Source organism: Rhinolophus hipposideros (genome assembly GCF_964194185.1).
Source record: "Rhinolophus hipposideros genome assembly, chromosome: 8".
Taxonomy (NCBI): Eukaryota; Metazoa; Chordata; class Mammalia; order Chiroptera; family Rhinolophidae; genus Rhinolophus; species Rhinolophus hipposideros.
This window is the reverse complement of record NC_138054.1, coordinates 21,475,304-21,491,907: the sequence shown is the minus strand read 5'-3', so window position 1 is coordinate 21,491,907 and position 16,604 is coordinate 21,475,304. Positions and strand designations below refer to the sequence as shown.

Below are 16,604 nucleotides of genomic sequence, written 5' to 3'. Positions count from 1 at the left end.
CATGAAGAGTACCAGACACATAATTTGCCCACAGTTTCATGAAGTGTATGATACTCATTGTTTTGTTAGGTCTAAATGCAGAAAGAAAGGAGTCCACAAAACCTATGGAAGGATAATTAGACAGATAAAGCCAAGTTAAGCAACACCAAATTAATTAATTAATTAATTAATAAGGAAGCGAGTCAGTAGGCCACAGGAGCTCAGCATACCATTTTAATCAATGCTTACTACATACATGTTTCTGGAAAAATGTGTTTTTAGGACAGTTACATCTGGATCTAGCAAGATAGTTGAGAATTAAGGATGAATGATTATGATATTTTTTTACCTTTGTAAGTTTCCTCAAAGTTTCCATTGTTTTTCTCCTGTTTTCAACAGAGACTAGCAAAAAAGTCAAAGTGAAAAAGGAGTTTGGGCATAGCGAGGAAGAGCTTAAGCCTTGGACCTTACTTGGAGCTGGTCCTGGGGTGAAGAAAAACATGGAAACTGTTAGGCAGGCACAGTGGGACTAGAGATGAAACTCAATGCAGAGCCTGACCCTAACACTTACAGACACCCCTTCGAACAGAGAGAACAGGACTGGTATCTGCCTGTCGCCACCGTGCAGTCATTCATTTTGGCCCAACCACGGATGAAGCACTGGGTAAATAACTTTACCTTGCCAGGCCTCAGTGAACACAGATTCTTACATCTTTAAAGTTGCCATGCTTGTTAAAGCATTTTGCCTTTAAATGAGTAAAATTTGGGCTCTAAAATCCTATACATTTAAAATAGAAATTGAGGATTCTGTATTTTAATTAAGTCTCTCAGAGCTTTATTTTAGGCACTGCTTTTCTTTCTCCCTTGCCACTAGAGTTTATTATAGATAGAGTGGTTAGGAAGCAGAGTATAGAGACAGAATGCTTGGTTTTAGAGCCTAACTCCACCACCGGCTTGTGACTTTCAGCAAGTTATACTCTTTGTGCCTCAGTTTCTTCAATGGTAAAATGAATCTGTGCTTGGCATGTGGTGGGCACTATACAAGGTGGAAACTACAAGCACCGTCGAGTTTACAAGTCGACGGTAGATTAAGATTCTTCCTTCAAAGTCTCTCTCATTCATTCTTTTCTGCCTACTCTCATATTTGCCAGCAAAGCTTGGACCGCTTGACCTGATGGCCACACTATTTCCTTACTGTCTCAATGTCTGCCTGCAGCCTTTCTCCACTTTGATACAGCCTGCATATTGTTCCTGATTTCATCTTCCTACAATACTGCTGAAATTGTTTCACTCTGCTGCTCGAAAACATCTAAGGAGTGAATGTGGCCTGTGAAATACAGATAACGTACGTCTGATTGCTCAGCTTGAGCTCATTGTCTACGGTAGGAACAGTCCCAAGGGCTAATGAGGTTGTGAGTCTGGTGTGATTAGAGTTAAAATTCCCTTGACTGGCCTGAAACCACCCCATTATTCACTAGAAACCCTGCACTTTGGAAGAACCAGACTTCTTACAATTTTCTAGAAACAAATTGTACCTCACTCCTAATATTTTTCATATAGAGAAAAGCTAAGCTGAAAGGTTACTTTTTCGGACAGTGACCTTGATCATCTCACTCGTGAGCCTCCAAGTTTTAAGAGCCCTTTGTGTCACTCTTACAGCATTCGAGACACACTGTCTTGTATTATCACTATTTATATCACCTTTGTCTTCCTTTCTGGATTATATGCTACTGAAGAGTAAGGAACACATAGGAGGCATCTTGACGTGTGGTGTGGCAACCAGCTCAGGCCCTTGAATAGAGGGGCTTATTTGATACTAGGTAAATTCATTCATGTTATCCTAATGGTAGTTTTAAGTATAATTGTTACCATGGCAGGAGTTAGGATTGCCGCAGTGATCAAAGAGTCTTAAATTACTCCCCAAACCCATGTTCTTGGTCATTGTGGGCACTAAGACTGCTGTGGTCATGGTACTCGGGGGAGAAGTACCAGTAAGAGTTTTCTTTCCACTTCCAGTGAGCCCCCATATAACTCAATAAAGTCAAATTGAACTATTTCACAGTGATTTTTAGGTTCCTTAATGGGACAGATAGCTTTCAGGTACCTGACAAATTGCCTATTTGGATAAACTTTTTAAACCTTTGGAGAATGCACCACTTTTCATTTTAATAGCATTTGACTGACTCTCGGTTAACTTGGTAAGAATAAGGAGGGCTGAGGTCTTAGGGCTCCTGAGGTTCTCTGCTGACTTACCATCACGTTAGTTGGGAGGAGATCCATCAATTACTGCTTTGCATTAACTCTGTAATGGCCCCAGTGATATCAATCACGTTTTTGTGCCTGATTCCAGAACCAACTAAGATTTACATGTAGAAGTCTTCCTCCACTTTTTTAACGTTTGTTTGTTCTTAAATAACAAGTTCAAAGCTCCGAGAAAGTAATTTGAAAGGCTACTCTGAGGTTTCACAGATAACAAAGGTCTAGCTAGAGAAGAAGCAATAAAGAAATACAGAATGCATGAAAAGTAATTTTTTACTCCAACTGTATGCCTTGATATTGAGTAATATCCAGATAGAATCGGTGAGTATAGCAGTGTTTCAGAAGAAATATCTCACCCATGAACTATGATTTTCCCCTGATAATTAAAGTGATTTCATCCATGGGTTTTCCTAGTTGCTCTTGACCTCACACAAAGTTTTGGATCTGCACAGCTTTTGAAGGTAGTCTACATTCTGTGTAAATATACAGGCACTTCCATGAAATCCATTTCTGCCTTTCCAATTTTAGTTTCCCCTATCACTGCACTTAAAGTATCTTGATTAAAAGAATATATAGTCTAAGGATTCAAAACTGTTAAAAATAATTTGAAGATTTAGACTAGATTAAAACTAAGAAATGAAAAATCTTTTAGACTATGTAACTACGGCAGTTCAAGCCATCATAAAATTGAAAGTGTGAACTAAATCACTAAGATTTTTGAGTTTTCAAGGCCTACATTTTTCTTTCTTCTATGATCAAATTAAATACTTGGGATTAAAAATTATGCTAAAAATGAATAACTATACAGTGGAGAAAGCAGACAATACCTTAACCAAATGATCAAAATTAACACCATTAATAAGAGGCAAAGGGACATAGTCTCCCTCCAGATGTCATATTCTGAGGACACAACATCATTTATTTAGTTTAACAGGCACAACACATAACATGAATCTAACCATGAGAAAAATTCAAGCCCGAATTGAGGGACATTCCATAAAATAAATGGTCAGTATTCTTTAAAAATGTATTTCAATATATTAATATGAAAGATAAAGAAAAGCTGAGGAACTTTCTAGATATAAAGGAGAGTAAAGAGATATGACAATTAAATATAAGACTTTATCCTGAACTGAGTACTATATCAGAAAAAAAACAATAGGACATTGTTGGGCCTCTTGATATTGAAATATGAAATATAGATTAGATAAAGCATTGTATCAACATTAAATTCTCTGAATTTGCTAACAATATTGTGGTTACATAAGAAACTCATTCTTAGGAAATACACCCTAAAAATTAAAGTCTGTACTCTGATGTCTGTAATTTACTTTGAAATTGTTCAGGGAAAAAAGATCTATTTCTAAGTCAGTCTTTCTGTTCATCTCTTGAGAAAGAACAAATTTAGCAAAATGTTATAAACTGATGAATCTTGGTAAAGGGTATACTCTAGATATTCCATTACAACTTTTCTATACATTTAAAATCATTTTGAAGAAGTTTAATATTTTTCTAGGGCCTACAAATAAACAAAAAATCACTGCTATAGTAGAATAACAACTTTGTAAACCAACACTTTTTTTGGTAAAAATGTTCTATTTCTGGAATAAATATTTATATTCTACTGTTTATAAGACCATGGAGTCAGAGGAAGGACGGAGTCTAAGTCTCAGGCATTTCACTTAATAGTCATGTAACGTTGGGCAAATGTCCTTAACTTCTCTGAGACTCAGTTAACTCATCTGTAAAGTGAAAAATAATAGCAGATAGCTAAAAGTATTGTTGGAAGAATAAGATGAGACAAAGCACACGAAAAGCACAGACTATGTTTGTTTCTGGCACATATTAACATTCAATGAAAGTTTTCTTTTCCCTGCCCTTCTAATTTATATACCACTTTTACAAAGGTACTTTATTATGATAAGCAAAAATAAAGGATCAGGACATTTATCTTAGATATAAGATTTCAGATAGAGTACATTTTTATCTATTTAAATGCGTATCTGCTCATATTGGATTTGTTAGTCCTTAATTACGAAATAAACATAGTTTCAAAAGGCAAGAGTTAGAAAACAGTGTCATGTTAAATTACCAAATATATTCTGTTGACCTAAATACATATTTAACATAAGCTCTAATAGTTGGAAATACACTTATAAGTCCCTTGGAAGGTTATAAATATGATGTTGTTAACGAACCATAGTTATAGAAAAAATAATATAAGAGCAAAAAATAAGATGGATCACTATAAGGTTCTCTATTTTTAGAAGTTGTTTCAAAGAGTCTACTTACTTCTCAAGTTGTTATTAAAGTAATAAAATGTGAAAAAGTGAGTTCAAATTGAATATTACAATTTTAATAAATCAAGTTCATATGAAAGGCATAAAAGAATTATGTAGATCCTTGCAATTTTTCTAAACCTTATATAAAACAAGGCACATAATCACCACTGAAAAAAAGTTAGATTTAAATATAATAAAGATGATTTTCGAAAGGATAGAATTTATATTCTCTTTATTTAATATAAATTCCTTCAGTCCTTCTCAACCCTGTACCCACTAACATTTACCATCTGAGAGAAGAACTTATAACCACACATCTTCCTACTGTTTTGGTAACATTCATAAAAGCAGGATAAAAATAAAATGCCAAAAGCAGAAAATTAAACAATCATAAGAAAGCAAGTTGAATGCAGTTTTTCTACAGAAGGTTTTTTTTATTTTTTATTCTTTTTAAGATTTTCTATAGGCTCACTACGAAGTGCAAATTACAATTGCTATCATTGAACTCAAAGCTCTCAAATCACATCTGACTTTTCACTGTCATAAATTTGGATTATTTTAGAACACTTGAAATACTAAGATTCCCAAGATAAACCATGATCCCAAACTATAGTCAACACTGATTTTTTTTTTCTTGCAATGGCTTGTAATTAACAGAAGAGTCACATGAAAGGGCTTTAGGTATCAACAAAAATCTGTGTTTTTCTTTTCTTATCTTTACCATCCTGAACAGAAACCAATCCCACAAAACCATGGCTCCTTCCTGGAGTTACAGTCTACACATGTCTAGTACATGTCTTGTCCTATGGGTTTGACTACACAAAGCTGATTTAAGTGATAATGGAATTCAGTTGATCAATATAACATCAGGACTTAATAAAAAGCTAGGCAGTGTTCTGGCAGGCAGGCAAGAGGTCAGCTTCAGTGGGCAGAAAATTAGGGGGAGCAGTGAGCATCTAATGAGAGAAGGTTGGGATTTTCTGCGAGAATGATTTAGGCTGAGAGGATTTAGAAACATGCTCTTAAAAACAGAATCCCCTGTGGCAGTAAAAACTAAGAGAGGCCTCACCGGTGATACCTCACTCCTGTAGTGTCTCAGTGGGGCCTGTGTTGCGGTTCCTGCGTGGGGTGGGGAGGGAGTACCGTGCCAGCCCACATCCACGCACATGCTTCACGCTCCCGAGGGCACTTCCTTCTTAAAAACAGCACTTATTTTCTTTCATGAGATTTTGACAAGACACTCTGCTTTGGTTTACTCCAAATTAACCACATTTGTTAAATTCTGTAACATTTCAGGTTCAAGATGGTAGACAACCAAAGAGGTTGATAGCAAAGCCAAGGTATTATTAACATTGGCAAACGTCCCTATATACAGCTGAGACTCAACAAGTCTTGTTATTTTCACATCCTTCAAAGCGCCTAACGTATCGCCTCCTTTCCTTTAGTCTTTTAGTGTCAGAGTAGAACAAAAGGGAAGTGCTCCATTTAAAATGGATTTTCAAAAACACGAATAATCCAGTCGGAGCTCCAGCTTCTTTAAATGTTCCTAAATCCAGAATTGTCTACAGGTTCAAACACACACGCGCGCGCTAAGCTTATCTTATGGTGCTTAGAAAAACAAAAATATAAAGAAAGATAAAGAGGCTACAAGGAAAAAGCCAATCCTTTAACTGCCCTGTAGAAACAGTCTGGGTACAGATAACATCATGTGGGAGAGGGACAGAGAGTAGACAAGGGCAGGGGTCTGGAGGAGCTGGCATTTCTCCTTTTAAGTAGAAGAGGCCCAGGCCTGGTCCCGGAGCAATCTCATGACCATTAAGAAATAGAACATCAACAGCAGCAGCCAGCGCAGGAGCAAAGGCAGAAACAAGCTGGAATTGCCCTAAATTTCAGGAACATTCAAGGTCCTGGAAGGCGGTTCTGGCCTGCCAATGTTTGATCTGTCAAAGCCAATTAAGTGACCTATGGAGTAAATGGTCTCCCCTGAACACAGAAGAACTTTGCTGACATGTAGCTAAATCTCGGATTTGGAATAATTAAGTCCGAAAGAAGAATACTCATTGAAAGTCTTAGGAATAAGTCACACAGATTTCTTAAAACCACCTGGTAGTCTCCAAACCTGTCTTGCATGATCTCCCAATTGGGCATTCTGACTCTTCGATTCCCACTCCACTGCAAGTACTAGAATGAGCTTTCACACACAGACATGATCACTGCTGCTCCCCACAGGACAGTCTAAAGCTACTTTCCCATGGCTTAGAAGGGCATCAGTCGAAGTCTTGCCTATTGCGCTGGACTTATTCATTGACAATTACCTATACCAAAAACCACCATACCAAAAATCAAGCAGAGACCTGCCACACACCTTACTGACCTAAATATCATGCATTTCACACGCGTTAAATTGTCCGCGTTCTCTTTATTCCCAGGTTTCTTCACGTGGTGCTCCCTCTAGAGAAGTGGAGACAGGAGGTGAACACAGAGGCATGCTGGGAACTGTATGCAGCCGGGTGTTGTGGGAGCATCAAGAGTGTTGAAAGTAATGGCAAGACCTAACAGTGGAAAGGGAGGCAGGGACTTCTCTCTGTGATCTTAAGGAAGGTAATTCATGACTCTGAGCCTCAGTTTCCTCACGTGCAAAATAACTATAATAATGGTGCTTACTTCACCAAGTTGTGAGAATGAAATTAGGTAATAGATGTGAAGTGCTCATACCAATGTCTGCTACATACTGATTACTAACTAAATGTTAATTCTTACTGTTATTTTTGTTATGTCATTAGTATGATGAGGCCTAAAGATTATTATGCCTGTTGGATAGCATCAAGTGCAAGTTTTCACAGACCCAGGAACGAACACATGTCATCTATGGTCACAGCAAATTCTGGGTAGCATAAAGGGTTAAAAGACCAATTAGTTTCACTGTCTAAAAAAAAAAACCAGACAATGCTCTCAGATCAAAATATTCCATAGTTAGTACATTAGTTTCCTATTGTTGCAGTAAGTATCACAAACTTAGTGGCTTAAAAAACCACGAATTTGTTATCGTACAGCTTTGAAGGTCAGACATCTGAAATGTATCTTATGGTTTAAAATCAAGCTGGTGGCATGATCCAAGTTGAAGGCATGATCCTTCTGTCGGCTCTGGGGGAGACCTTGCCTTTTCCAGCTTCTCCAGGCCGCCAGCTTTCTTTAGCTCAGTCCTGTCCTTGATCTCCGCTTCTGTCCGCTCATCTCCTCCCTCTAACTTTAAACCTCTTGTGCCCCTCTTCAAAGAACCCTTGTGGTAACACTGAACCCACCCAGATAAGCTAGTTATAATTTACCCATTTCAAATGATTTAACTTAATCATATCTGCAAAGTCTTTTTTACTAAGTAAGGTAACACATTCACAGGTTTTGGGATTAGGAGAGACATCTTTGGGGCCCACTATTCTCTCTACCACTGCCTGTGGGTCTCTTGCTGCCATTTTTGAGCCGCTGTAAACAACTAATTTAATCATGTCATAGTAGTCTTAGTTCCTATTCCAGAAAAATTTAAGTCAATTGATTATGAACAAAAAGTCATCATATTTATAATAAGATAAAAGGTAAAAGAATTGGGAAATGCAGAAAACATATTTAGGCCAATGATCTAGAAAAAGAAAGCACCTAAACTTTCTAAATACGGTTTGAAAGGTGACTTAAAATCACGACAGCGAATCAACGATTAAGAAGAGTTTCAAAGACCTCAGAGATCATTAATTCAATTCTCCATTAGATAAATGAACACCACCTGTGTTAAAACTCACACAAGGTAGAAGATTCCCAAACCTCCCTTTGGATTAAAATCTAGCTCGACGGTACTCCCCTTTTTCATCATGAAAGACTCTGTTAAGTAATCTGCTGAAATCCATATACAACAAAACTACAGTCAGGAAAGAACCAAAAAACAAAACCCTATCAAAAAATCGAAATAAAAAAACAAATGATATGTCCAGAAACAAGGAATTAAAATGACAAACTAGAGGGATCAAATACAATTAACTACATAAGAATCCCTAGATATTTCTTCTAAAAAGAGAAGTCAAAATAAAAAGAATCTTGAGAAAAGGAAGCTTCTCTATAGGTGTGTTTGGGAATCAATCTAGGATAAAACGCACCTAACAATCTAGAGTATAAAAACTCTTGAAAATATTTTTTTCCTCTACCCCCCAAAAAAAGTTTAATCTGAAAATCACAAACTGTTTAAATAATGTTATTACGTTTCTAATAATATAAAAGTATCAGAATCCCTTCCCTTAAGGCAACTTGATGTTCTCTAAAATACTGAGTTGTCAAACTTTAGGATCACACTCAGAAACACAAGAAGTTTTAGAAACATTTAGAGAAAGTGACAAAATTCTTTCTATATGCTATATTTCTCTGTTTTGCTTTTTTAAATGAAGTATGTTCTGGATTTGAGAGCACCATAATATGGCATTGAATAAGCTCCTGCATATGATTTAAAAACATTCCTTATTCAAGATCTAGTCCAAGTGGTCATCTTGCCTTGGTTTGAATAACTCTCTTGTAGGGAAGTCTACTGTGGACAGTTTCATCAAAACTGCCTGTATCTATCGCCCCCAAGGATGTCCCTCCAGCGCTCTCAGAACACACTCACACACCTCAAGGCTGAGGCAGGCAGTGTGCTGTGGCCTCGTTATCCTCAGGGCAAATATTCTAGAAATTGCAGGTAAGTGTGTTATGATTCTTTCATGATGACATATATTTAAAGATACTATCTTTACACTCTGGTTCCAAACCGTAAGACAAACAAGTAGGTGGATTTAATATCACAATTTAACATTTTAAACCAATACAAGAATTCCAACAGCAGCTTTTGTCATTTACGATTTTTTTTCAATTCATAGGTCTCTCAAAGATTTCATCACACCATTATTTTTTATCAAAATTTTCTTAAAAACAAAGTTTGGAATTGATAGCTAAAGATGAAAAGACTTTTTAAACTTAAGCAACCTTTTCTAGGCAGACTTAGAATCTCACCCACAACTTTCAAATATTGTTAGAATTACTTAAGATTAATGAAGATTAATGAAGGAAGACTCAATGGAATAGAAAATATAAACATGCAAATTTGACCTTTCACCTGAAACTCTAACGTCATTCTCATTTGGTTTAGGTGATTTCACTATTAAATCTCTTCTACATTGGTAATCTTGCAAAAGCTAAGAAAAAAATAAATTTTAGTTTATCCTGTTCATGAGAATATATTGCCTAATTTATTTTCATTATAAACTTAAGAGAGTTATACTCTTTTTTTAGAAGCATTAGCAAAAAATCCACCCCTCCCATATATGCAAATGAATAAGTCAACTGAATGATGCTTTAATCATTCAGTTGGTGATTTAAATGATTAAAAAAAAATCACATACTTTATTTCATTTACCACAGCTCTACTATAAAACATTAAAAACACTGGAATTTATTTATATTAATACTAGTATTCATATAAAAGTAGTTATAAAGAAAGGAAAAAGTATACTGAAATTATTTATTTTATGCCATTTATAGGAAAAGAACATTGTTAAGGGCTTGATTTTTAGCGGAAATAAAATATGTCAAGGAAAACAATATATTTCCACTAAAACATTCTAAAGCCAGAATAAAAAGCTGTTGTTTGAAAGCAACTGGTATTATACTCTTCTTCCAATAATAGGTTAAATTCTACTTTCACTGTTGATTTTTTGGGCAAGGAAACAGGAAATAAATTAGATAAGAAAGAATTGCTATCCATTTTGTTGCAGTGTTTTATTTTAATAAAGTCTAGTTGCTAAGTAGTTTTACAAACTGCCTGACAGGTAGCGTAGACAATTGCTAATTTTTGATAAATTTAAGAGAACAAAGAAGACTCAATACACATCATATATCCTCTTTGATGGCAGATCTCTGAAGTTTCATTATTAATGTGTAATTCCCTTTACTTAAGGTTCTAAATTTTACAATGAAGCTCTTCCAGGCTACAGTTTTTACCTGGAGCATAATTACAGAAATGAGAGAAGTGTTGCAGATTGAGTAGTATCTCCCCAAACAGAAATATGGTGAAGTCCTAACCCCTGACCTTTTGGAGAAGGGTCACTGTGGATATAAGTAGTTAAGAGGAGGAGTAGGGTAGGTCCCTAATCTAATATGACTGGGGTCCTTATGAGAAGACAGCCATGAGAACACAGAGATACACAGGGACACCATTATGACAATGAAGTCAGAGACTGGAATTATGCAGCCTCAAGCGAAGGAAAAAAGATTCCCAGCAAACCACCCAAAGTTAGGAAGAAGCAAGGAAGAATTCCCATACATGGTACAGAGGGGGCCTGCCTTTGGACTTCTAGTCTCAAGAACTGTGAGACAATACATTTCTGTTGTGTTAAAATGAAATGAGCTATCAAGCCATGGAAAGACATGGAGGGACTTTAAATGCATAATACTAAGTGAAATATGCCAATTTGAAAAGGTTACATCCTGTATCATTCCAACTACAGGACATCTGGAAAAGACAAAACTATGGAGACAGTATAAATACCAGTGGTTTCCAGGTGTTACGGAGGAGGGAGGGATGAAAAGGTGGTGCACAGGATTTTTAGAGCAGTGAAATTATTCTATTTGATACTGTAATGGTGGGTTCATGTCATTACACATTTGTCCAAACCCATAGAATGTACAATACCAAAAGTGAAATGTGTTGTAAGCTATGATTGTGGGGGATGATGTGTCAATGTAGCTTCACAGATGTAACAAGCTCTAATGTTGACAGTGGGGGAGGCTGAACGTGTGTGTGAGCAGGGCACGTTATGGGAACTCTATGTACTGTGTATTCTGTTTTGTTGTAAACACAAAACTGCTCTGAAATAAAAAGTCTGAAACAAAAGTTTCTGCTATGCCAGCACTGGGTGACTAAAGTCTAAATATGTAAGGAAGATACTAAGTGAGTATGTTTACAAGCACAACAGAAAAGCATCTGAAAGCTGATTTGATGCAATGAGTTGTGTTCTGCTTCTGCCTAAGGCAAACTAGATTGTATCAGACCAATCAATATCTTGCCAAGAACAATTAGAAAAGGTGAATAAAATTTATAAAATATTGCCAAGGCAGTGAGGACCTGAGGGACCACGATCCCAGAGAGAGGGGAAGTCCATAAGCTCAATATTTGGAGCCACTTTTCCCTTCCAAGCATTCATCAATTTGTATACAATGGCTGGGGGCTGAGCAGCCAATCAAAAGTGAGGAGGCTCAGAAAGCATGCAGAGCCTTATGCATTCTCAGGAACCTGGGAGACAAAAGTTTGAGTTGAAGACCCGCCATGAAGAAAGGCCTTAGTAACTAGCACAGAATTTCAGTTGAGGCCTGAAAGAGCTCTACTCAGTGGTATGTGGAATCCAGCTTTCTACCAGCTACAGGAGCTCACTGCGTGCATCGCTTCCCAATTCCACGTTCAGTGATGTCACATTTGTAGTTTGAATCTGGCAACAGTGGATGTATTTACACTATGGAAATGGGCAAATGCTACAACTCGGAACACTTCCCACTGAGAGTCAGTTGTTAAACATCAGCACACACAGGCTGCATTCAAAAAGGCAAAGGGGAAATAAACCAATCCTCAGAAAGACTGAAAAACAATTTCAAAAAAAATCAGCAATGGTCATCATTTAATAGAAATGATTGGGTACAGAGAAAGAAAGACAAATGGTCAGAGTCAAAGGGAAAAAAAAGACAAAAGAAACAAACTAACATTAGATCCAGAAATTGGAGAATTCAGAATGGATTTTAAGATAATCGAGTAATATGTTCAAAAACTACAAAGGAAAATATGAAGAATTTCACTAGAACACTGGAATCTATGAAAAATAATCAAATTATAATTCTAGAAGTAACAAATAAACTAAAATTAGAAATTCCATAGATGGGTTTGACATCAGAGTAAAAATAGACGGAGAGGATCAGTGAACTGAAACAGCACTTCACAGATTTTAATGTATACACAAGTCACTTGGAGATACAGACTATGATTGAATAAATTGGGATTTGCAGGCAATGGAACATTATATATATATAGCAATGAAAATGGATGAGCTATAACTTCCTGAAAAAGCAGGCTCGTCTCACTGATACAAAGCTTAAAAAAAGAGCCAAACATTTAAACCCTGATGAATTTTTTCATTTATATCAAACTTAAAAACAGGTCAAACTAATGTATGGTGTTAGAATAAGGTCTAACAAATTCTGCTGAGGAGTGGGACAGGATGGTAAAGGGAAGGGCACCTCTGGGCTACTGGTAATGTCCTACTTCTTGATCTGACTGGTGATCACACAAAAGTATTCACTTTATGAAAATGTACAGCTGTTCATTTTTCTGCACATGTTACAGCTCAAGAAACTTTCTAAATTAACGAAATAAGGTTTAAAAAAATAGTAGAGTACACTATAAGGACCACCGATCAGTAGTTGCCAGAAGCTGGGGATGGAAAGAGTAAATGACCACAAAAAAATAAAAGGGATTTGTGTTTTGGGGAGGGGCTAATGAAACCATTCTACTATATCTTGATTGTGGTGGTAGTTACACTAGTGTATGCATTTATCAAAATTCAAACAACTGTATACCCAAAAGAGTGAAATTTGCTGTATGTAAACTAAAGCCCAATAAAAATTATAATTTAGATATTAAAATTATGAATTAACTTGACTTATTTTTATGTTTGTGAAAAGCTAATTATCTGTGGTGTTATATAATCTGCTCTGTTATTGATTAAATTAGAACTAAAAGTAAAAGGTCTATCTATAAAATATTTCCTTATCCTTATATACACAGAAACTTATAAAATAAAAATGAAGAAAATTTGGGGAAAACAAAAAAGAATGATATTCACTTCTGTATTACTGGGAAAAATATAAATATGTATCTGTAAATATATATATTTATATATAATTATATATGGGTGTATATGTTTGTTTAATTTGCTTTATTAAATATATATTTATATATTATATATATTTGTTTTGAAATAAGAATCTATACGTTATATATTTGATATTCACATATGATAATAGAAAAACAATAACAACCTTTGGGTTATTCCTTTTAGTATTTATCATGAAAGGATTTGGGGGAAATAAATGGCAAGGCACAATTTGTTTTAGTTATTAGAGACAAAGTAGAAAATTTTTGGTTAAAAAAATTCTATTTCCTCTTTAGGCTTATTTACATTTTTCCATCTTAAGCCAATGAATCTAGAAACTAAATATTTGTTTGAAACTATTAATTTCTGAGGCATTCTGAGAAACAGTTTGCCTTCACTGGATCTCAAACTTTTTCACATTAAAGTCATCTTACTGTAATATATCTATAAACATGTAAGGGTGAAATTATATCGAGGTTCACTGTGAAAGCAACACACACCTAAAGTAGATAGACAGACAGAGAGACAGTGAGTATCAAATCTATCCCATGGAAAAACAGGAAAACATGAGATCCAGTAATTAACAAATTATGAAAAGGGTCTCTTAAGAAGCAGGGAAAATATGAAGCCTTCTTTGCTCACAGATATTTAAATGTTGTCTTATTTTGAAACATCCAAAGATTTATTTTATAAACATAGACAAATACTGGATATTAGTTAATTTTTTCCCCCGAGTGTCATCCGAACCTCATTTCTCAAAAGATAAAAAGATGATGTTTTAGTTGCTTAAGCTCACTGAACACATCCGAGGTCCCGGCCCTGACAGCATCTTGGAAAACTCCCCATCTTTTGAAACTTAAGGGTTATACTATGAGCCAGCCAGTTGTGTTCAGGTAGGCAACACAGATGCATTTTTATAGCTGTTGGCTAAATATAATACCTTACAAAAAAAAATATCTTACCACTTGTGCTGGAACTTGTTCCATTTTTGCAGCAGGAGTTCCTGGTCTTGGGTAAAATTGGTTAATAAAGAGGCTTGGAAATTTGTACTCTTCAACAAGTTTCACTGTTTCTCGAAAATCCTGATCTGTTTCTCCAGGAAAACCACAGATAATATCTGTAGCAATAGTTATTCCAGGAACTCTAGAAAATAATGAAACAAAAATACAAAAATTGACTACAATCCCTCCATAATTATCCTATTTCCCTGACATTATAAATACCATTATTCCTTTTCAAATTAAATTTTATTTTTAGGAAACGGACATTTGCAAATAGTTTTAGAGTCCTAAATACTAAAAGCTTATGAAAAGCAGTGGCCCTTTGTTATCTTCAAGAGGCACCCATTTTTAATTCTTTGAGTTGTTTCTTTGTTCTTCTTTATTTTAAGATGGATGCCAATTCTGCTATTTCTAGGTTTACTGATTTTTAGACCATATTCACTGATTAAGGTATATGAGGATTTAGCTCTTTAAACTACTCTATCCCTCCTCTCCCTATATAATCACTGCACAATTTTTAGTGAAATTAATAGTATTTCCATTGGTATAACTGCAAAGATATTGTTCACTGTGGAGTCAACTGGTATACACTCATTTGTTTTCTTAGTCACAACGCTGAATTTTTCCTAGAGTTCATAACCACCTCTATAAAAAAATCTGCTTAATATTCTAAGTACCTATGCTGATGTTTTCCAGAAGCTCCATCACATCTGTCAAAAACCAATACTATTTTCTAAACACTCAATATATTATGTATTTCACCTATTCCATTTTCTCCCCACCTCTAGAAATGCCACTCCTATTTTCTTCAGGTGTGTGTTGCTTTCATAATGAACCAGCTGTAATACTGAAATGTTACTCCTTGATATCCTTTTCCCTGGATCCTATGTCTTTCTAATTCTTGATTATTCTATTTTCCCTAATTCTGCTGACGCATTCTTTCAGAAGTGTCATCAAAAAGAGTACCAGGAAAACTCTGTTAATGTATTAGCATGTCTGACCATGTATCAATCCATGACTGATAGTGGCTGTGCATACACAGCACACGCAAATGAAAAGTGTTAGCCATCAGAATTTCATATTGTTCCATTATTTTTTAAGCTAGCAAGGTTGCTTACGAGATGTCCAGATTCACTCTGATGCACACTTCTTTATATGTGTCCCACTGTTTTTTTTGAAAACTTTAAGAATATTAAATTTATTCTCAATTATTTTAAATTTTATGATAATAGGCCTTGTGTTAGGTATTTAAATCTTTGTACAAGGTACAATCTGGAGACTCGTGGTCTTTAGGTCTAGAAAACTTTCTTGTGTTCTTGTTTTTAATCTCTTTTTTGTCTCTCTGGGACATCTCTTCTTTGAGTGTTGAAACTACTGAATCGCCTTTCTAAGCTTTTCACTGTTATTTTCCATCTTCGTCCTTTTGTTCCATTTTCTGGAAGATTTGAGTTTATCTTCCAACTCGTCTATTGAAAAAATTTAAATGAATATCTTATTTTACATTTCTGACAGCACTCTCTCATTCTCCAATGTTCCTTTTCACAGCATACTGATTTTGTTTTAGAGATGCAACAACTTTTCTTATCTCTGAGGGTTTCAATCAAGTTTTCTGCAATTTTTCCTCAGCTCAGTGTAACTCTGTTTCCTCCAGGTTCTTTCACTTTGGTCCCTCTCCTTCATGGTTGAGACTTTCCACCAATAAATAGTGACTCCTGCTGCCCTTTAATATTTAAGAGTAAAGCACTAAAAGCTCTTCATTATAGAGTGACTGGGTAACAAGTGGCATTTGTTTTTGATAGGCCCAAATGTTAGCATCTTGAAAATCATTCCTCTGTGGCCACTGAATTTCTCAAGTATGCCGCAATGTTCTATTGTATATTGAGTGTAACAACAACAAAATAACATTAACAGTAACCAAAACGCCAATATTATTCTGAATGCATGAACAACAGGAAAAAATAGCCTCAAACATTTCAAACCACAGAATACCTACCTATACAATTTTTCTATCACCTCAATGCAATTTTATAAGAATGAATAGAACAGTTTATCTCATTAAGATATACTCAATATTTGGGAGCATAAAAGAGATCAAAGGTTGTAACAATGAGGAAAATTAAATTACTGGATACCTAATACAAACAGCTTCATTA

General features: G+C 35.5%; 1 protein-coding gene across 2 annotated transcripts in view; it reads right to left on the bottom strand.

The window, feature by feature from the left end:
* The window catches only part of CDKAL1 (CDKAL1 threonylcarbamoyladenosine tRNA methylthiotransferase), a 629,213-nt gene that overhangs the window by 144,320 nt on the left and 468,289 nt on the right, over window positions 1-16,604 (bottom strand). For both annotated transcript variants that reach the window (XM_081056268.1, XM_081056269.1), the window contains one exon: window positions 14,413-14,593. In XM_081056268.1, the coding sequence (XP_080912394.1) occupies window positions 14,413-14,593 (181 nt within the window). The remainder of the gene's footprint in view (window positions 1-14,412; window positions 14,594-16,604) is intronic.